Source organism: Sesamum indicum, linkage group LG12, assembly GCF_000512975.1.
Source record: "Sesamum indicum cultivar Zhongzhi No. 13 linkage group LG12, S_indicum_v1.0, whole genome shotgun sequence".
NCBI classification, from domain to species: Eukaryota; Viridiplantae; Streptophyta; class Magnoliopsida; order Lamiales; family Pedaliaceae; genus Sesamum; species Sesamum indicum.
In genome coordinates, this window is record NC_026156.1 from 4,598,969 (window position 1) to 4,620,774 (window position 21,806).

The 21,806-nt window shown below is 35.1% G+C and overlaps 5 protein-coding genes across 11 annotated transcripts; 3 read left to right on the plus strand and 2 right to left on the minus strand.

Moving 5' to 3' along the window:
* Positions 3,293–6,326, plus strand: LOC105175596 (GDSL esterase/lipase At5g45960). Its single transcript, XM_011098082.2, has 5 exons — positions 3,293–3,618; positions 3,929–4,059; positions 5,167–5,400; positions 5,702–5,960; positions 6,045–6,326. The coding sequence occupies exons 1-5, from the start codon at positions 3,336–3,338 to the stop codon at positions 6,236–6,238; spliced, it is 1,101 nt and encodes a 366-aa protein (XP_011096384.1). The 5' UTR covers positions 3,293–3,335; the 3' UTR covers positions 6,239–6,326.
* Positions 6,777–8,539, plus strand: LOC105175597 (GDSL esterase/lipase At5g45960). The gene is made up of 5 exons (XM_011098083.2): positions 6,777–7,179; positions 7,263–7,393; positions 7,502–7,735; positions 7,816–8,083; positions 8,189–8,539. The coding sequence occupies exons 1-5, from the start codon at positions 6,909–6,911 to the stop codon at positions 8,380–8,382; spliced, it is 1,098 nt and encodes a 365-aa protein (XP_011096385.1). The 5' UTR covers positions 6,777–6,908; the 3' UTR covers positions 8,383–8,539.
* Positions 9,066–10,758, minus strand: LOC105175598 (GDSL esterase/lipase At5g45950). Its single transcript, XM_011098085.2, has 5 exons — positions 10,399–10,758; positions 10,190–10,320; positions 9,857–10,090; positions 9,514–9,757; positions 9,066–9,407 (listed from the first exon to the last, which is right to left on the minus strand). The coding sequence occupies exons 1-5, from the start codon at positions 10,688–10,690 to the stop codon at positions 9,220–9,222; spliced, it is 1,089 nt and encodes a 362-aa protein (XP_011096387.1). The 5' UTR covers positions 10,691–10,758; the 3' UTR covers positions 9,066–9,219.
* LOC105175599 (negative regulator of systemic acquired resistance SNI1) lies at positions 12,649–19,253 on the plus strand. Of its 4 annotated transcripts, none has more exons than XM_011098086.2 (16): positions 12,649–12,718; positions 13,133–13,331; positions 13,417–13,483; positions 14,115–14,208; positions 14,310–14,399; positions 14,506–14,592; positions 14,745–14,816; positions 15,647–15,728; positions 15,794–15,843; positions 15,968–16,177; positions 16,258–16,328; positions 16,411–16,480; positions 16,946–17,008; positions 17,418–17,570; positions 18,042–18,175; positions 18,576–19,253. In XM_011098086.2, the coding sequence occupies exons 2-16, from the start codon at positions 13,208–13,210 to the stop codon at positions 18,646–18,648; spliced, it is 1,440 nt and encodes a 479-aa protein (XP_011096388.1). In that variant the 5' UTR covers positions 12,649–12,718; positions 13,133–13,207; the 3' UTR covers positions 18,649–19,253. The 4 variants fall into 4 exon arrangements, with proteins under 4 accessions (XP_011096388.1, XP_011096389.1, XP_011096390.1 ...); XM_020698513.1 differs by lacking the exon at positions 12,649–12,718 and adding an exon at positions 13,743–13,814 and having other exon boundaries at positions 13,257–13,331; XM_011098087.2 differs by lacking the exon at positions 12,649–12,718 and having other exon boundaries at positions 12,749–13,331; positions 15,968–16,171.
* On the minus strand, positions 19,156–21,564 carry LOC105175600 (D-tyrosyl-tRNA(Tyr) deacylase). 4 transcript variants are annotated; one of them, XR_002288187.1, is made up of 8 exons: positions 21,216–21,564; positions 21,012–21,103; positions 20,853–20,919; positions 20,554–20,584; positions 20,289–20,429; positions 19,764–19,789; positions 19,562–19,622; positions 19,156–19,460 (listed from the first exon to the last, which is right to left on the minus strand). XR_002288187.1 is itself a non-coding variant. In XM_020698514.1 (8 exons), exons 1-7 carry the CDS (start codon positions 21,417–21,419, stop codon positions 19,620–19,622), a joined length of 564 nt encoding a protein of 187 aa, XP_020554173.1. In that variant the 5' UTR covers positions 21,420–21,564; the 3' UTR covers positions 19,156–19,460; positions 19,589–19,619. The 4 variants fall into 4 exon arrangements, 3 of the variants coding, with proteins under 3 accessions (XP_020554173.1, XP_011096392.1, XP_011096391.1); XM_020698514.1 differs by having other exon boundaries at positions 19,589–19,622; XM_011098090.2 differs by having other exon boundaries at positions 19,562–19,647; positions 21,216–21,559.

Below are 21,806 nucleotides of genomic sequence, written 5' to 3' on the forward strand. Positions count from 1 at the left end.
AATGTTTCTTTCTTTTTCTTTTTTGCATTATTGCTTGTGTTTTCGTTGCTTTATATTCTCTGAGTGCTTTATGTACAAATATTTTTAATTTTCAATGATTTCTTTTTTGTATTGTTACATGTAAAAAGAAATGAGTGATGTGGATAATCAATTGCGAGTAAAAATTAAGCAAGGAGGCTAGTTCTTTGTTGCAGTAAGTGGTATCTTTATGAGTATTCAAATTTTCTTTTTTCTTTCGAGTTATGGATCAGATAGAAATATCACAGTTGGATTTAGAAATAAAAAACAATTAAAGCCATGTTGGAACAAATAAAATATAATAGTTAGAGACATTATTCACAATAAGAAATTTAAGTAATAAACTTACAATGAGAATTGTATCATAACAATTTTCAATCCAAAGGCAAATTCCACCAGCGAGGGCGATCTCCATCGCCCATCACTACAATGGTGAAATATAATATTTTTATATTTTTATAATAATTATAATATTTTTATTTTTATTACAAACAATTTTATTTTTATAAAATTTAATCATTTATATAATATAATTCATCCAATATATCATCCAACTCATTTTCTAAAGCAATGTAGAACTAAAAAAACCACAAAAAATATTCAAATGGCATGCCATGTCATTTTTTCGGTTAAAGGTCAAAATTTCGGCCACCGAGGGACTAAATTTCATCAATTTTGAAAATGGACTTACAAAAAATTGGACATAATTTATCAGACTAAAATCAATATTGAGCATATTTAAAAACTAAAAAAGTAATTTTTTCTATATGAAATTTTAATTTTATATATTATAAGTATATTTTAATTGGCCTAGATTGACCAGGAGGGGCATTTTAGTTATTATTTCTAAAAAAAATAGGCTCTGGTTCACTAGAGGGTGGTGTGAGTCATTATTCATAATATAGGGATGATACTAAATTTTTTTTATAGAGAGATTTATGATATTTTTCCATATTACATGGGGTCAAAAAATAAATTTAACTCATTATCTATCTATCTATCTATTATTATTATTATTATCTATCAATTTTAATCAAATGCTAATTTTTTAAAAAAAATTTGTTCCAATATATATGCCCCCAACGCCATACATATATATAATGTATTTATCAATATTATTTATCTTAAATTCATAATTTGAATATGATCTCTTTAATTTTAGCTCAACACCTAATATTTCAAAATGTAATTAGTTTGTTGTCTTATTTATCAATAAAAACTTATGCACCAAAAGACTACAGGCCCAAGAGATTCAAAGCCGAGGAATGCTTAGAAACCCAAGTTGCTGATCCACGGTCAACAAGGAAGAAAACCTACCTAGGGGCAGGCCAGAGTCCAAACATAAAGCGGTCAGGTCATCCCTATGGGGAAATTGTTAGTATAGGTGATAAAAAAAGTCAGTGGATTAATTGTCTGTAATCTATTGTAGGCCATCTAGTTCAATGTAATGATAAATATTATGAATATAGTTTATTTTTAGATCATTTTCATGTTATGTTTATATATCATTACAGTACTTTACAAAAGAAGTCGACAAAACAAATATTGCAGGTGAGCCTTCCATTTATCACGAGCATCCTCCTGCGGCTACGGGACGACTTAATCGAGGGGATCTTGTGGCAAATTCACCATGACTTTCTCGACGAGGGGTAAAGGGATCTCCACACCTAGCATGCCTTCCAGATGAGCTTGAAGGATCTTTTCCATCTGTTCCAAACTGCAATCGGTCATCTGCCGGAGCCTGTCTAGTGGGATGGACAACAATCTCCCAGAAGAGGTGCTGGTGTGAGTAGGGTCCACAGAATCAGTGGGATATGGTGTGCCTTTGCCTCTACGTGCTTGGGGCATTAGTGAAGCCCCAACGACCACCTGGACAACCTGGGGATCTCCTCCCTAAGAATTGACCACTTTTTGCTTCTCAACCCCACTGTTACATGCGTCTATAATTCTGACATTTTAGTTTTATGACAAATGGCATCACTTGATGCAAGCAAAAAATTGCTCATTTCAGCAAGTTCAACTTGAGATTTGGGCTAGCAATGTAGGAGGTGTATTTATAGGAGCTTTCACCAACTGTTGGGAGATGTCATATGTACTTGCTAGACAAGGTGTGTAACTGTAATTCATCAAATTTTAAAAAATGAAGAAATAATTATTCCTAATAATTAATATAATAGGTATTTAAGGCCTCAATGTTTGATAATTGGACTAAAACTCTTTAGTTGTAATTAGGCATTCGAGGAAGAGGAATGGCAGTACCAAGTCCTGTTGATTAACCAGGAAAGGACTACGTCCTTAATAAATTATATGCTGAGATGAGAAGTTACTACATTTTATGCATATTTACCTAACTCCCTTTATTTCTTTAACTTCCTGTACGTTTGCTGGGCTCACCTAATTATGATTTTCAAATTGCGACAACTCTCCGTCCTACCTTTAATTATTCGGAAAATTTCTAATTCAAAATGGGTTTAGTTAAATTTAAATAAATTATATGATAAGTGTAATATACTTATTGTGTGGTTAATATACTGTTTAGAAAAAAACCATCTTTATCTTATAATTGATTTGGTTCAATCGAACTTGATTTATATTTAAATTACCACTCCATTATATATTTGCTTGATTTATTATGACAACGTATTGATATTGTTATTGTTGTCAATGGCAATTGTATATGTATAGATATGTGTATTGACAAATTCTGAGGAGAATGATGTGTGTGAACACTCGACACAGCATGTGTATATGTTTGTCCTTCATATGAATAAATACATTCGTAAATGCAATTCACTTACATTGTTGGAAATAACAATAATTGACGTTGGGGCGTTCCTCTATCTCTAATTACCTTTGATTTATGATTTGGAAGAATGTCGGTGGCAAAAACCATCTCATGTCGTTGTCTGTCACGATGATAAGAGTATGGCATATGCATGCAACAGAGGCATTCATTTGTAGAGAAGAGAAGTAGGTAAATTAAGTCGGACACGCGGTGATTCCGATGACGAGGTTTGGATGGATGGATGGATGGATGGATGTATGCGTAACGAATGAAAGGATGGTATACTTAATTTGCCACGTACACAAACAAATTGAACTCTAGCTATACAGTGCTTGCTAGCCAATGAAATGCCAACTCAACCAACTTGTCATCGTCGTCGTGGCTGCATTTCTGCCTTTTAGCCCCCTCATAAATGACATATTCAATAATTTGGTGAATTATATTTACTGGCTATATCATCGTATTTATATACAAAGACCCGCTTTTGGTTTAATCTGTAGAGTGGGGATTCCTTTGCTATTTTACAGCAAGTATGTGGCCTCTCTCCAGTTCATTTTGCCACATTCCTCTACTTTTCCTTCTTCATTCCCAGCTGCTTCTTTCCTCATCACACATCGATGAGACTCGCAACTTCAATAGGAGTTCATCACCAGTTTCTGCGTTGTTTGTGTTTGGTGATTCTACAGTTGATCCTGGCAACAATAACTACATTGAGACTATTGCCAAGAGCAACTTTCCACCTTACGGCCAGGATTTCCCCAACCAGCTTCCAACCGGAAGGTTTACCAATGGCCGGCTTGTCACCGATTTTATGGGTAATATATTCAGTTTTCTTAAATTTTATTAACGTAATTGTTCCTTAGTTAGCCTAGCTGTGTATTATTAATTATTTCTATTTTAGTAATATAGTAATATATGTACTGATTATGATAAGAGTAATTGGAAAATTTTAATCCAAATCAGTGAGTACGTTACACTTGATATGTGATTAGTCACTTTTATGAAACTGTACATCAATTACATGACAAATGTATTGCACTTTTCTACATAGAATTAACTTGTGCATTGATTTGCATGTTTCTACAATATATATATATATATATATATATATATGTGTGTATGTAGCTTCGTACGCGGGGATCAAAGACTTCATCCCTCCATACTTGGACCCAACCCTCACCCTTGAAGACCTCATGACTGGAGTTTCTTTTGCTTCTGCTACCACCGGATTCGACCCACTTACTGCTCAAATCTTTGTATCTCTCACTCTCTCTCTCACTCTCTCTTATCTCGGGCAAATTCTAATTTGAGTTTGATCACACTTGCACAATTATATAATAAATATAATATACTTGTCATATGATTAATATATATTTCAACAAAAATGACATGCAATAACTGGTCCAATCAAATTTAGTTGGGCAAAATCCTTTCTTGGTCCCACTGAAAAATGTCATTTTCATTTTTGGTTCTATAATTGTGGCGAGTGTCACTTTTGGTACCATAAAACACAAAAATACACTAACAGCCGTTACCTCCTATTCACTTCAAATGTCATGTTTAATGGTACAAAAACAACAAAAAAATCGTGTATTTTGACCAACTTTGACACAAATTATAATTTTTTTTTTTTTACAAAAATAAAAATATTAGAAAACTTTTATTTTAATATATATAATAAAATAGCTCTAAACTTATAATTGTTTGTATTTCAAATAATTTTTAAGATCTTTTTTATTATTTTTTAAGTTAAAATTATTATTTGTTCTAAAAATGTATTAATATTTTTATCAATATTTTAAAAATAATAATTTAATTTTAAAATTAGTAAAAATAGATCCTAGAAATTATTTGAAATAAAAATAATTATAATTTTATAACTATTATTATATATATTAAAATAAAAATTTTCTAATAGTTAATTTTTGTAAAAAAAAAAAAAGTTCTTATAATTTGTGGCCAAAGTTGGTCAAGAGATGAAAAAAAAAATGAAGTGGGGAAAGAAAATGAAGGGAAAATGAAATTTGGATGTTGGAAGCCTTTTAACTTATACCAATTTTCACTCCTTTTTTGCAGCATCACGTGCCTTTTTCCTCCAAAACAATGGGGTTAACGGCAATTATAAAACGGAGCATAATTGTTATGTGTGCCGTACATGACTTTATGAGATCAAAAAAGCTTATTTTTTAGTTTAATTGTACCAAAACTCGAACTCACAATAATTATGATATCAAAAATGAAAATGACATTTTTTTTAAAAGGATTTTGCCCAATGTAATTTGACTAAAAATTTTCCATACATGTAGATAGAAAGATACATGACTTGTTTTGATTGGTGTTTGTCATTATGGTGATGCATGCAGGGCGTGATTTCTATGGAGAAACAACTGAAATATTTTAAAGAGTACAAATCAAGAATGGAAGTCCATATCGGGAAGGAGAGAACCAAAACCCTGATTAGTAAGGCTGTGTTCCTAATAAGCGCTGGCACAAACGATTTTATCGTGAATTATAACACCATACCAATTCGACGCCAGACCTACACTGTTTCCACTTACCAGCACCTGCTATTACAACTTGGCCAACAATTCTTACAGGTATGCATTTTCGTTGTATGGAGAGATCAGAGATGTGCAAAATGACATTTATTTTATTGTACGTATGAGTGTATGTGTGTGAATGCGCTGTCATCGGATTTATTGCTTTGTTGTAGTTGAAACTTAAAATGGTGGGTTGGCACAACGACTACCACAGGGCTAAGCCACATTTATGAGATGGGGCACAGTGTATATATATATAAACAAAAATTTAAAAATAAAATATAAAAAATAGGGTGATTGATAATGATAGGGCAAAATCTTGAATTGGTGACCAAGATAGGATATATGCATGGTGCAGGGTCTGTTGGGGATGGGGGCTCGGAAGGTTGCTTTCGTGGGGCTACCACCAATGGGATGTGTGCCGGCTGTCATCACCATGAACTCCGACCATGCTCTCACTCACCGTGCCTGTATCGAGTCGCTTTCCTCCGTCGCACGAGATTACAATCGCTTGCTCCGGAACAAGCTGACTGCTATGCGCATCCCTGGTGCCAAAATCATTTATGTTGAGATTTTTAAACCGTTGGATGACTTGATTAAAAAGCCTCAACAATTTGGTAAGCTTGGTAATATTTCAATTACATATATCATAATCAGGCAATTAATTGAAGGGAAAATGGTGAATTAAATAATATTTGCAGGTTTTGATGAAGTGAATTGTGGTTGCTGTGGAAGTGGAACCATAGAACTCTCCGTCCTCTGCAATTCATTGTCCGTCGTTTGTTCGGATGATTCCAAGTATGTGTTCTGGGATTCTGTGCACCCAACTGAAGCAGCATACTATAACATCTTCCTGGAGCTGCGTCCGATAGTGGATCTGTTCATGAAGGCTTAGACAACTGTATGAAACAAAATTGTCAATTGATTATAAGACATGATGATGATAATATGAATGTTGTATCTTATTATATATGTTGTATATAAATTATTGTAAAAAAGAGAATTAATAATAGTAATTATAATAATTTAAATAAATGAGCAGAGCATACCTTCGAGCTATATCAATTGTAAAACAAGTATTATTATACTTATTCAAAATTCATTATTAAATGCAGCACACTCATCGTAGAATGAATTCCAATCAGAGAAGAAACCTAATTCAAGTTCAAATTTCTCTAATTGCAACTGCAGTAATGCAGCTGTCACCTTGCACTTTTGCCCAAACATAGGCACGCAGTCAAAGTTAAATGCTCACCTAAGTTCTTAATCTTACCTAAACCGGTACAATAATGGGCTTATTTCTCCTGTTTTCTTGAGACAGTCTCCAATGATGATTCATCATCGGATTCCTTGTCCACTCAAACAATTTTCATCCAGATTAATTAGACTCAGAACGGTGGTTGAGACCCATAAACTAAGATTACAAGAGTTTGGTTCCCAAACCTTATCAAACCAGAAAAGCATTAACTTGTCTTTATATGGTCCACCTCAACCTCAACTCCACAAAAGAAGGGGCGCTATTGTTTTCTGCAACTTGTCTTTTGTTTCTTTAGTTTAAAACAAGCATGCCCTTTACGTTGGAGGCTTTTTCCACTTGCTTTCTGCTTCTTTTCTTTTCAACGAAAGCAGCAGCTGCTCGAGACATTCGCAATGTGAAGGCGGAGAGCTCACCGGTTTCGGCCATTCTCATTTTCGGGGACTCCACGGCCGACCCCGGAAACAATAACTACATAGCTACGCCGTTTAGGAGCAATTTTTCACCTTATGGCAAAGATTTTGTGAACCAGACGCCAACTGGACGGTTTACCAATGGACGCCTTGCTAATGATTTTATAGGTAAGTGTGTCAAAACACTCACGAACTTTTACGTACTATTTGACGAATATACGTTTTCATAATGTTTGAGGTGGATTATGCAGCAAAATACGTCGGCATCAAAGAGTACGTTCCTCCTTATCTGGATCCTACGCTCAGCATTGAGGAGCTCAAGAGTGGAGTCAGCTTTGCTTCTGCTGGGTCCGGATTCGACCCGCTTACACCAACAATAAGCGTCTCTCTCTCTCTCTCTCTCTCTCTCTCTCTCTCTCTCTCTCTCTCTCTCTTGATTTGGACATATTGATGATGATGATGTTGTGTTTTCATTTTTCTGCAATTTCAGAATGTGGTCTCCATATCGGAGCAGCTGGACCACTTCAAGGAGTATCGAGCAAAACTAGAGGCCGCAATTGGGAAGGACAAAACGAAGGAACTGATAAATAATGCTCTGTTCCTTGTCAGTGCTGGCACAAACGACTTCGTGGTGAATTATTTCACAATACCAATTCGACGCTACAATTACACGATTCCGAGCTACATGAATTTCGTGCTACACGAAACTCGGCAGCTTCTTCAGGTGTTGGCAGCTATCCTAACATTCACTGCTTAATTTGTTCCTCCAGCCTCGAAAGCTTATCAGTTATTTCGGCCCTGTAGGCATTGTTGGGTGAAGGTGCTCGTCGAATTGGAGTTGTGGGACTGCCGCCAATGGGCTGTTTGCCTGTTGTGATAACTCTTTACTCTGATAGTCCAATTCTTAAACGTGACTGCATCAGTAATTTCTCCTCCATAGGCCAAGATTATAACCAAATGCTGAAAAATGAATTGAACTCCATGCAACTCCAGATGCAATCCTCTGGAGCTCGAATTGCTTATATAGACATCTATGGACCGTTAGCGGACATGACCTTAGGCCGTAAATATGGTGAGTTAATCCGTCTTTTGTCTTAGTTTTCCTTGTAGATAAAGGCAGAGTTATGTACATCAATGATCCAGTATTGGCGTGGGATTATTTGTTTTGCGAGAGTAGAGTTTGAGGAGGTTAGCAGTGGATGCTGTGGGACGGGGATGGTGGAGGCGTCGTTTATGTGCAACCCAAGGTCAGCTGTTTGCTCGGATGCTACCAAGTATGTGTTTTGGGATTCCATTCACCCCACTGAGAGATCATATGAGCTTCTGTTTCAGGCCTTTCGGCCTGTAATTGATGTGCTTGTTAAGAATTAAACTCATGGTAATGACTTCTGCTAAAGAGCAACTAGTTTAAGGCGATGGATAGCTTTTGAAATCATGTGTTATTGGACAGAAATTGGGGGAATCATCAAAACAATTGGCTAAGTTGTCTCTAATTTTTTTCATAATCCACGTATATCTTCGACTTCTACATTATTATTATATCTCGTATTATAATATTTTATCTACATGCATGTGCTAGATATATAAAATCTACAGTGTTTATCTATTAGAAAAATTATGCAAATAATATGTATATTTAATGAAATTTTAATTCAAATCGAGTTTAGCCGAACTAAAATAATTATATGACAAATATAATATAATTATTGTGGAATTAATATACAATTTAAAAAGAGTGATTAATAATATAACAAATGCATCACATTTAATTAATTTGACTCGTGTAAAATTATTATTATACAAAATGTAAATTATAATTTGTAATAAAAAATCTACATTTTTACCCTTTACTTTAGTGAGAGAAACTTGTGTGCTGTCTATGTTTTTTCCCCCTTTAAATATAGCTTACTTTGATTTAGGTGGGGGTGTAATTATTAGGAGGACCACCACTATCACCTTAATAGAAAGTACCACGTGCTAGACTTTAATACTCTACACATATATCAACCAATTTAGGATAAAAATAATAGTTTGTTCCTAGTGAGCCATCGATGTATTAATTGTTACTTACTGCATCCATATTACAACTAGTAATCAAGGACGATAACAAAAACTCCCAAAAAAGTGAAGAATCTCGAAATAGATACTATTATTTGAAGTTAGATTTCGGGGAATTATTCCCTATAGGGTTTATTTGATGCCAAATGCTCAGAACATATAGCTAAGTATGAGTTCCAGAACATCGTCGGCAATAATTTTATACATTCTCTCAGTGGGATGAACTGCGTCCCAGAATACGTATTTGGTCCGGTCAGAGCACGTACTCAAGTCCTTGCATGTATTGCCGTATTCATACGTTCCTGATCCACAACATCCCTTCAAAGCCTCTGTAAAACCTGTCAATATTGTTCGTATTCATTATCATAGCATAAAGAAAAATAAAATATAAAAGCTGTGAAAGTACTTGATGAAATTTTCATATAATATGGTGTGCTAATTTACCATATCTCTTGGGGCTCTCAGCTGCATTTAGTATAATGCGGTATACATCCACAAAAACACTTGTAAATGAGGGTCCTGCTAGTGTTTTCAACTCCCTTTGTATCTTTGAGTTGAAGGAAAATGCGATTTCGTTCAGTTCAGCATCGCATTTGATGTCATGCCGGAGCGTCCTCAGAAGCGGCATACACCCGATTGGGGGGACTCCGATCACCGCTACTTTCCTTGCGCCCAGAGAATGCATTTTCTGCAATATTCAGGCCGGACACAACTAACTATTGCATAAAAGAATTTTTCCAATCTTAATAAAGAAAAAAAGAGGAATTAATTTCTTGAATTACGTTACCTTGATGGCTGTCTTCATGCGTGAAATCAGATAGATCTGGTACTGCTCTATGCTGTACTGCCGTGAACGAGTAGGGTCGAGATAGTAGCTTATAAGGAAATCATTCGTCCCCATGCTTAGGATAACCAATGCATTCCGGACAATCTCTTCAGATTCTTCTGTTCCAACCAGGTTCCTGACATGGGTCTTGTAGTGTCTGAAGTAGTCCAGCTGCTTGCTTATGGACATCACATTCTGTTCGTCTCCCCCAAAGAACATGTATCTATCAGTTCCATTTCAATAGCACAGTAGTGATGAAATGTTAATCACTGAAAAAGAACAAAATTGAGTTACCGAGAGATTGGCTGTAAACTCGTCGTAACCAGAAGCTGCTGATGCAAAACTAACACCGTGCAGCATGTCTTTCTTAGTGATAGCAGGATCAAGAAAGGCCCTGACTAAGTCCGTGTAACCAAACGCTTCGGCTGCAGTAACACATGAGGTGAAAGAATCGATAATGGCAGTAACTAAAAGTTAGGCTGAGAATTAGGCACGTTAATTACCGATGAAGTCTGTGGTTAGTCTGCCGTTGCAGAACCTTCCAGTAGGGTGGCCACTGTAGAAATCCTCTCCATAGGGTAAAAAATTGCTCTTAATGGGAGTAGGGAGATAGTTGTTGTTCCCCGGATCGACGCTCGAGTCTCCAAACACTAAGATGCACGTCATGTTATGCTTAGCTGCCATAAGCCTTAGCTGGTTATAGTTTATGGCTTCTGCATAGCTCAGACGACACAATGGAATTGCTAAGAAAATTGTCGTTACTATCACACTCATCGTCTTCATCATCCAAAACATGATTGCAGAAAATACAGTAATGTGCAATAGTATGAATCTCTTCCGAGCGAACTCGCTATATTCCAGGGTGTGCTCCAGTCGTCTATATAACTAAAGCTTCAGGATATTTGGTAGCGTTAGGTTGAACATTCAATGAGGCTTCACCGATCAAACTCAAACAGACAAGACTTTATTAGTATGAGCTAAAATGGGGAAGAAAATTATTAGCCACACGGAAGTTTAGTGGATGTTTGATACGAAATATTTGCTATGGGACATTGGTTCAGATTTTATCTTTTGTAGACCCTTTAAGCAATTACTTGCATCTATAATATGGACCAGTGAGTTGGGGTTGGGCAGCTAATCTTTGGCATATGGAAAGTTAAATAATTTTAGTGTGAACAAAAATTTCATTGTAGTCGAGATGATTAGAACAGTCAGCTCTCATCTAAGAAACTTGGGTTTGAGTGTCGGCACAGAATATTTATATGTTCGTTTCTTTTAAACTCTCTAAACCTCAAAATCTCAGATGGAGGCGATTCAGATTATGGATGGCAAACGAGTCGAGCTTGCGAGTAGACTCGATTTTGAGCTTGAGCTCTCAATTCTCTCTGTCATAAGCTTGCTAGCTTTTTTTATTTTTTTATATATATTTTTATTTTTAAAACTTTTATATTTTTTATTTCATGTTCAATACTTTATCAATTTTATACTTAACATTGACCATATATTATAATTATTCATCAATATCATATATTTTATTTTAGATAATAATAAACTATGGTACTTTTATTTATATAATTAATCTTTATATAAAAATAAGCTTAATCAACAACTTAGTAAATTTTAATATTTTTAAATAATTATTTAATATGACACATATAAATTTTATTGTTATATTTTAATATCTATTTGTAATTTATTATATTTTTTTTAAATTGACAAGTCCTAACAATTAATTTATGATTTTTTATATCTATTTATGAGTTTTATTTATATCAAGATACATAGTATGTATTATACAATCTATTTTATTGCTTATAAATTTATGTCAAAACTTGGTGATTCCTATGAATTAATCTAAAGCTCATAATAATAATAATGACGATGATAATGATGGTTGAACAATTTAATTATCTATATTTGTTATTTTATTATATATAATGAGATCAACAAACTTAACCAATAATTGATAAGTTTTAATATTTTTTGTAAAATAATTAATTATTTAATATGATACATATAATTTTTATGATATATTTTAATATCTATTTATAAATCTTATACTTTTTTAAATTGATAAGTCTTCACAATTAACTTATAGTTTTTTATATCTATTTGTGAGTTATATTTTTATATCAAGAAACACAGTATGCAATATCTTTTATTACTTGTAAATTTATATCAAAGTTTTGTGAATCCAAGAATTAATGTAAAGATCATAATGACATCAATCACTATTTTGTACTTTAATTTAAGAAATTCGTCTCTTAATTTTTTTTTTTTTGTATAAAATAAGATCGACAATCTTTAAAAAATAAGTTACGTTTTTTTTATTAATATTAATAACTATACAAAATTATATGCAAGTAATTTGATAATTTGATATAAAGAATATAATGACATCAATCACTATTTTGTACTTTAATTTAAGAAATTCGTCTCTTAATTTTTTTTTTTTTGTATAAAATAAGATCGACAATCTTTAAAAAATAAGTTACGTTTTTTTTATTAATATTAATAACTATACAAAATTATATGCAAGTAATTTGATAATTTGATATATATATTTTCTATACTTTTACTAATTATATTACTAGTAAATTAATTAATAGTTTATTGTACTATATATTGAATGTTTTTTATAATTAATATAATAGTATTTAGTATTATTTATTTATATTTGAATGTATATAATATAGTATTTATAAAATATAATATTTAAATAAATTATTAAAGAACAGATTGAAACCCAATCCCTCAACCGGGGACGAGGAAGAGATTGGTGTTCTCGGCACACAAGACTTGGCCAAGCAAGAGCTCCAACAGGTTTGCAATGAAGCATTTGTGGAAATGGGTTTGTCGTATTTTTTGGAAGCTTCGATTTTGAGATCAATTTGTTAAGGTTTCACCTCAATATGCTTGAGGTTTTGGGAGTTTCTTCGCCTACTTTTCTTCAGAATTTGATGAAGACAGCCTTTTGGGCTTGTTGAGCTCGAGCTTGTCGGCTCGGGCTAGCTCATTACATATACAAGTTCAAGTTCGAGCTCGAGTTAGAAAAAAATTTCGAGCTTGAACTCACAAGAAATAATCGAATTGGATTTGAGTTTGACTCATTTATATTCAGTAAAACAAAAAAGCACCGTTTTTTATTTTTGGCGGGAAAACGTGTTAATATTGTTAAAGAAAATCAAGAAAAAGAAACAAGAAATCAAGATATCATAAAACCGTTTCCCTCCTTAGGGCTTGAATTTGGGGGAGAACGGAATATCACAAACTCGCACTCGTCCAGTGATCGAGAAGAAAGAAATTGAGAACATGGAGAAGCGAAGGCGAACCGGAGGAGAGGGCGGCGATCGGGGAATGGAAGAGAACACGATGGCCATTCTTGACACTTCCGGTTTCAATAATTCTAAAATCTCTGACCACCTCAACGACGATCGTGCGTAGATATGTGTAACGTTGTTTGGTCCCCCTTATAGTTCGTGGTTTTCTCGATTGTTATCTGATTGTTTTCTGTATCGTAGGGCGTGCTTTTCTGGAGGCTGTTCGCACTGCTTCTCTTCTACCGGACAATGGAAGTGCACCCACGCGGTACGTACTTCTCTCTTGCTTTGTTTGTCGCGCATATTCTTACGATTTTCGGGAGTTTGTGTATCGAGTGGAATATAAGTAGTCTGATAAGGTTTAAGCGACAGTGTATACTATCACAGTTTGAGACTAAGTTGACAATCTCACTATTAAGGATGTTTGGAAACTTTGGATCAACCCAGATATTTGCCTTACATGGTTTAACCCCTACGATTCTTGTATGCTGTTATTAGTATCAAGCTGTGGGACAATTTGACTACAGGTGAATGATATTGGACGATCTTTGCATTTTTTACACTGGATTTCTCAGCATTCCTCAGCAGTTTAACTCTAAGTGAGTGAATCAAACAGTATCTTTTTATAAAGTTATTTTGATGTGAATTTTTACCTCAGTCTGTTGGAAATTTACAACTAGTCCCTGTCATCTTAATATATGATTCAAATAGTCTTACTAGTGCATGTTGTAATTACCATCACCTAGTAACCAAACTACATTACACTAAATAAACCTACAGTGCTTACTGTTGAACCATGAAATGTTTAAATGTTCTTATATGTGTTGGCAAGTGTTATCTGCCTATATAGGTTATTATATGGGCTCATGGAGAGTCTTATTTGCAATTTGGTTGCACAGAAAAATGTTTGAGGCCATTTTTCATATACTGAAGGATGCTGATTCTGTTGACTTAATAATTGAAAGTTACCAGCTTCTCATTGAATTAGATAAGGTACTTTATCTTTTCACTTTTGATATGCATAGTGCATTGGTTTCACAGGCCGGCAATATATTCTTAAATGTGCATTTGTTTTATATTTCTTTGCCATCCAGCGCTTCCCTCGAGTGTACCTATCCAAAGGAGAACAATCAGATTCAATGTCACCTTTAAAAGCTGTCTCCCAAATTGTTATGGTTGAAGAGGTGATCCGGGTCTCTCTGTTTCAATGACCCTACTGCTTTTTCTGGTGTACATTTTGGCTTAAAGTTACCATGTGAATGATAGTTCACTTGTACTGCTGTATGCCAGGCTTGGTTCCCTTTTAATTTTGGGTTGGACAGTTACAATGAGAAGGTGGAAGCCAGAAATCCTTCAAGAAGTTCAGTGGATTCCTCGGTTAGTTAATTATGCAGCTTGCGGCTTCCCCTTTCTTTTCTCAAGAATGATTGTTGAAGCACTTATTGATGAATTTGTTATTGTTATCTACTGAAATGGCATTCTACCTTAGGCTTGCTATTTCACAGTTAGTGAAACTGTGTTAATTTCAGGGTTTCCATGCTTTAATACAAGAAATTGCCAAAGTGGCTACAGAGATGAAGTCTGAAACAGTAGGAACAACAGTGAGTTACTCTCTTGCAGCAGTTTCTATCAACATAACTTGCAGTTTGTAAGGTTGTTGGTGATGCTTTCTCAACATCGCTAAGTAATCTTCATAGTCCTCCACAAGTTTTGGTTATTTTTATGAATTGCTGAAAATCCTGGTTTCTGTTGCCTTAAATTTAATGCTCTTGCTCACCTCCATTGCGATTGTTTCATAATTTTAGTAAGCTTCTAATGTACATCTTGATGCACTTTGATGAAGTGCTGATACCTATGACTATGAGTGCTTGCAGCCGAATTCAAGTGTAGAATTGTTGTGGACCAATCTCAAGGTCATATAACACTTATTTAGAAGTGAATAAAAGGAAAATTTATTTTTCTTTTTCATTTTTATCTTTCCTGTATATTAATATGTTATTCAGACCTTCTTCTTCCACACGCCCAAAGTTCAGGGAAGAGATCGCCAGCTGTCCTACGTAACCATGAGAAATGTTTCTAGAGCTTCAGAAGTCCTGTAGTAAATACTGGTCACTCTTATGAATGTTTCTTGGTAGCCGGCAGTAATTTAAATCATGGTTGCACTTAGAAAATACCTTCTGATGCCCTTATTACAGACAGAAATTCAGGGGGTTTGACGAACTTTTGCATGCTTCTCTTGTTTCTTTCCCTTCTCATTTATAACTTTTAACCCTCTTTTTCACTCATAAAGTAACCTTTTCTTTTTGGAGTTTCTGTTCATACAGAGAAAATATTCAGTGAGTGTAAAGACGTGTGCTTAATTTTCATCACAAATTGACATGATGTTGAAATAAAAAATGATGTGTTTAATCCTGAGATGCTCCTGCTGCAGTTCTTGAAGAACATGTTACTGCTTCAATACCTAATTACTGTTCTTGAAGGAGATTTCTTGCCTCGTAATTGCTCGTATCAAGGTAAAAACCAATGTTTCTTGCAATAGGTTCTTTAAAATCAGTGTTTAAAGCTCATGTTCTTGCAGAAAATATGAACTGGATTATCTTGAGGGAGTCACTGCTAAACATGCTTCTGGTATGCCTTAACCAATCTTCTAATTTTAATTTGCATGAATTCAATGATTTCAGTATTCTTTGGTTATGTTATTCCTTTAAAAGGTTTTGTATGCCTTGACTTTTCTTTTGGATTCTTTTCGCAGGGCTCAAGAAAAATAGTTTACAAAGGATTGGTGAAGGATTGTTTGTCTCTCATGTGTGACCTGTCTCAATTGACTGTATTTTCTGAAGAAACTGGCTACCTCAAAAATTCTTCAGGGAAGCAACACCATGAAATTGATTATGCTATGGCATTAGCTTTACCTGAAGTGAAAAAGTGTACATGCACTGTCCTGAAGACACTTTTAGTAATGGTGAATTCATTAGCCATTTTATTGTGATGATGTTATTTGAAGATTATTTGTTCTTGACCATAACTTTGTGTATCCTACAGATCATGGAGCTAGATTCATCACGACGGATTGCTGATCATCAGGGTCTTACTACCAGGGCTGATGGCGTTAGGTACTTTTCCATTTTGTTTCTTTCAGATCGGATGCTGCAAATGTAGGACTCAAGGTATACTTGTAAACTGGTTTTATTGCAGGACCCCAGTAGTGGACATCATTTTGGATGAACTCATTTATGACAATGATATTCTTTTTTCTTTTCTTCAGGTTCTCTCTCTCGCTCTCTCTCTCTCTCTCACACACACACACACACACACACATACACACAGAGATGCAGGGCACTCAGCCGGATACGTTTTCCTTAAGATAATATAGCTTTAGCTAGTGTTTTATGGGAAGGTTTCTATGCATACGTCTAAAGCGGCTTACGGAGATTCCGTTTTATGTTGAACGTGAAAATAGAACAAGTTATGTATTGGAATTGCATGAAGGTGTTAAGAATTGGAAATTGATTGAAACCATGAAACCATTAAGAATTGCTTACAAATGTGGGATACCAATTAATTCGGTCCTATTTTATGCTTGTCTTTTTGTTCTTATTTTCCTTCAACTTTTTGCAAATGACCTTTTCTCTGATCTGTCTGGTAATCCTCTTTGTATCAGAAAGTGTACTCGGATGTCCTAACCTGGTTTTTTCTGAAACTAATTAGGATTTAACTCAAATTGTTACAGGTGTTTGATCCAAAATGGAAGCTGGAAATTGTTGTACAATATTTCCTGAAGTACATTACGAAAGTATGTTCATTTCCCTTTAGAACAAGATATATTTTGAACCGGTCATTGCTTCCTCTAATTTCACCACCAGGCATCTTCTAACCTCATGTTGTCTTTTCTTAAATTTTGATATTGTATTTTAATATTACTATCTGATATATATTATTTGATACCTTTCCGAAGACCAAAGTTGAAAATTCTCACCGACTTTTAGCAAGCCTTATAGCTTAATAGCTTATCGTGCTGTTCATTTGCTTGTCTAGGAAATATGTTAGTTTCGGTTGGGTCAATGATATACTTTAATTTTTAGTTGGTGTGCTTAAAATCTCTGTTTTGTTATAGTTGGGCTTGATCCTGGATAGAGAGGTATAAATGTTAATCAAGTCAACTCTCAAATTCGCTGTATGACCAGAAGTGTGGCATCTTGCAGTATTCTGTTCAAACAAGGAGGTCAAGTGGTATGGTCAATATTGAGAATCTTGATGGAGTTTTGAAGTGCTTGTCCAACAGGACCAGCACGAGAAGTATCATAAAAAAGATTAGCACAGAGTTAATTCAGTTGCTCTTGGCCTATGCTTTCCAGGTTAGTATGCTTCTCTCATGCAGAGTATTTATTGGTTTTCTGTTTATTATTCTTATGCCGAGTATTTATTTCAGACAGCTAATATGCAATTTCTGATGAGTTTCATAACCATTTAATTTCATCAAATGGGTAAGTTAGACATAGAAGTAGGGTACTAGTAACTTGCCTCCTCAAAAGATAATTCATAAGATTTTCTTAGGTGAAAATGGAAAGCAGGCTTCAACTTAAAATCATTACACTATGATTTGACTACATGCCACCTTCTTCCCCACCAAAATGAGAGAACAGACTACCCTTTCCCCTCCAACTCTAAATTGGATAAATTTTGTGTGTGTGTGTAAGAGAGAGAGAGAGAGAGGCTTTAATATGGGAATGGAAGAATTAGAAAAGTCACATTCTCTGCTGTAATTTTCAACATTTAAGGCGAGTCTTGAGTTCTGCTCTCTCTTCTAACGTTGCCCTCTTCACTAGGCGTATCTGCTGCTGTCATATCAACATCTCTCTAAAGGCTTGTCAGATAAACAGGAAGATGACAAAAGCAACTGTATTGTGGAAGTCTGCAAAAACATGATATCTGCTTTTACTTGTCTCAGACAAGAAAACCCGTAAGATTCACTTGGCTACATATGGTGCTTTATGTCCTGTCTTTCCAGAATGTCATTGGGTCCGGTAGAGTGGCTTTTAGATGTTCTTGTTCTAAATTTCCTGGTGTATGATAATCTGTTGAGTGAAATGCAAGTTCTTGGTGCGTTTCCAGGAATATTTCGAGAAGGTAATGGAAAAAGTTGAATATTAGAAATATATTAATCATTTGCCCTCATGGGTAAAGTATTGAACCTACCGTTATTTCCTTTTGATGTTTCATGTTCTGGAAAAATATGTAGTTTTTTAACATATAGAAGTCGTAGAGCCTGTACATTGTTTAAGTTGGCTCATATTGATCCGCCTACCTTTTTTGTTTTGATTTTTTTTAAATTATTTGACAACATGCATATCATCATGCAGGGACACTGAGATTTTGTGTATTGGAAAGGAAGCGCTATTTACAGCTGCTGCCATGCTCTCAAAAAAATCTTAAGGATGTTAGTTGTTATTAATGGAACATGAAGGCAGTCAGCAGAAGTGATCTATGTGGGTATACAGGACATTCAAGAATCTGTTTGCTACAACGATATCTATAAAAATCTGTTTGTTGTATATAAAGAGAAACTAATCTCAGTAGTGACCATCTAAGATTTTATGGCCACAGTTCTTTTTGCTCCTGAAGTAGTGGTAGAAAGGTCCACAGATCTGGGCACAAATGCACGCACACAAGAATGGTAGTTTGATTTGGCATGCTTTACTTTTGGTTTTTTATTATGTCTCAACATGCTTGTGAGTTTTTTGTTCTACAAAAATAACGTAATTCTGTTTTGAGTGTTTGATAATTTTCAAATCTAGGGAGTTTGGAGATTACCCAATTTAACTTAGCGTTGGTATTGTTTTAATTTCAGAGGTCAGATAGCAAGTAATCTTAGGTCCAAAGTAAATTTGAAATGATAGTATTAACAGTTCGCTTGATCCTATTTTCGTAAGTGCACGCCCGTTATCTGTAAAAGCTGCCGCAGTAAAAACATTAATGATTCTCTTTGTTTAGTCTTACCACTAATTAGCGTGTCTCTCCTTACAACAAGAGAGACCAAATATGAAGAGAAATAATCATACAGGAAAATGAAATGAGATACGAAGGATTTTCATGCCTACTCATTAGGCTTTGACTTTTAAGTACATGTGATATCTAAAATTCCTCAACTACAGAGGAGTTTCAGTCTGCAGACCTCCAATAGTGATGGTTGCTCAAATGAAGACAATGAAGTTAGTTATGATCCTTCTACCACATCATTTGCATTCCTGAAACAATGAGCAGCACATTAGATTCTAAGTTTAAGCAATACAGAGATAGAAAATTTCAGATAACATGAGGAAACTCTGCCAGCCAAACATAATTTTACGTTGCATGATGGCTGGTTCCCGCTCACTTGGATGTTTGTGCAGAGTCGAGCTGCATTGTCACTGGACCATCATTAACCAAGTTAACCTTCAGGTTGAGAAAGAAAGAAACACATGTGGGGTTGTTACACCAGTCCTTTTTGGCCAATATAGTTACACAAGAAAGAAATAGTTCAAAATACTTGGTAGTAAAATCTCACTTACTTTCATCTTGGCTCCAAAGACACCGTCTGCATGGAAAGGATGGTCAGTTATTAGTATGCATATCCTGAAATTGTCGTTTTGAACCTAGGTTGGAGTATTGAAACTTAAACTCACAAATCAAAGAACTAGTATGCGCAAAGCTCAAGAACCAACATTCTGCCCCCAAAAGGACAGCTATGTGTATGAAGATTTTGCCAAAACAATGACTGGAGGACTTTAGAGTTCATAGGAGCACAATTATAAGCAATCCGTACTCCAGAGAACCATAACAAACTTCCATAATAAGCCCTCACAAGTGCTTTAGGTTAGTGGAGACACACATACTAAGGTCTATCTTGAAATTCCCACTTACAATCTTTGCACATATACAGAATGTAGGAACACAAACTAGGCAAAGCATAACGCATAATAATTGAGAAAATCATTGTGGTTGGGAGTTGGCACTGTAGAAGAAGTAAATCACAACTATTGCCAGCGTTAAGTCAAACCACAACAACGACGGAGAGACGAATGAATGCTCATCACCTTTAACTGCATCCACTCTGTAAGCTTTCTGGATTTTTTCAACCAGGGAGGCATAAAATGGTTTTGCTGCTTCGGGAGGCATTGCCACGTGAAAATCAGGCTTGTTCCCTTTTAATACCCCATACAATGTAAACTGACTTACTGCATCAAATTAAAGACCATCCCATCAGCACAAAGCTAGACAATGCACCCAATAAATTTCTTAAAACCATCAAAACAAGGTCGGAAGGAGAAAAAAAGGGAAGGTTGAGACAGAAGACTTTACCTAATAGAACTTCATAACTTTTTTGCATAACCTGTCAAGAAAGATTAATAGCCATGAAAACATCCCTTATGCAATACCATAGTGTCCCATTCTTCTGAAGAAGAGTACGATTCTTTTTTGTCCAAAATAAGCAAAAATGAGTAGCAACATTTTTACTTCCAGTTACATACATGCTTACTATCACTATTCCATTGTTTGTGACCGTAAAGAAAAAGTGGCTGACGTTAGTCTATCTATTTCTCATCACATGTTAAGTTGTAAGAGCAAGGATAACAAGTGGCCGAGAATGAGGAAATTACATTTTGGTCCCAAGTTTTCCCAGTTTTTTCATTGGGAAACAATCTCATGTTCAACACTTTGCGGCATCTGCAACCCAATGAAACAACAATAAAACAGCTACAAACAGATTCATCGACAGCATTTGAAAAGAAAATATCATCCCTTCGATTTACACATACATGTACTCAGCATCAGCTTCAACATCAGTCTCATGAAGCCCAACGAGCACAAGCAGGCCGGGTCCGATCGCCGATACGGTGCGGCCTTCCACCTGCAAGACCGCTATCTTACTCGGGTAAGTAATCATTAACCAATAACATACCACTGCGATCTGTGCTTGTGCGCGTTTAAAATGTGGGTAATCCTATATATCGTTCGTAGACCTCAACGCTGGCGGAGGCCACACGCTGAACGACGGCCCTCATTGACTTGATTGTTTGCTTCCTTCTTCCGCCGAAGCTACCACGATTCGTGCGCTTAGGGCGTACAGTAGCAGAGTGGCGTGCGAATATTTGGTGCTGTTTGGATTCGCAGTGGAGTGTGATTTGGTGCTGGAATTGCATAATCCCAATATTGATTGAAGACATGGACACTGTAATTGGGCTCTCCAAACTTCCTTTCCTCTTCTGGCTTCTCTTTCACGTTATTTAGGCCGAAAAGCTTTTAATGGGCTGATCTAATTCGGCCCATTAAGGCCTATGGCTTTCTTCCTTAACCTTTTATTTAGGCCCACGATTTATGTTAGTTATTCATCAATTTCCCAGACTTAGAGTCAATAACAGAGAGTATTAACTTAGTGTTAACTGTACTTAAATTTCCTCTAAAAATATAAAATTTATATTTTTTTATTTTTTTTTAAATTACACTGATATGCCCTCTAAAAATTTATTGTTTATACATGACTCTCTTTCGTTAAGTTTGGATAAAAAATACTGATATAGTAAAAAATTATATAAATTTTTAATTTTACCCAA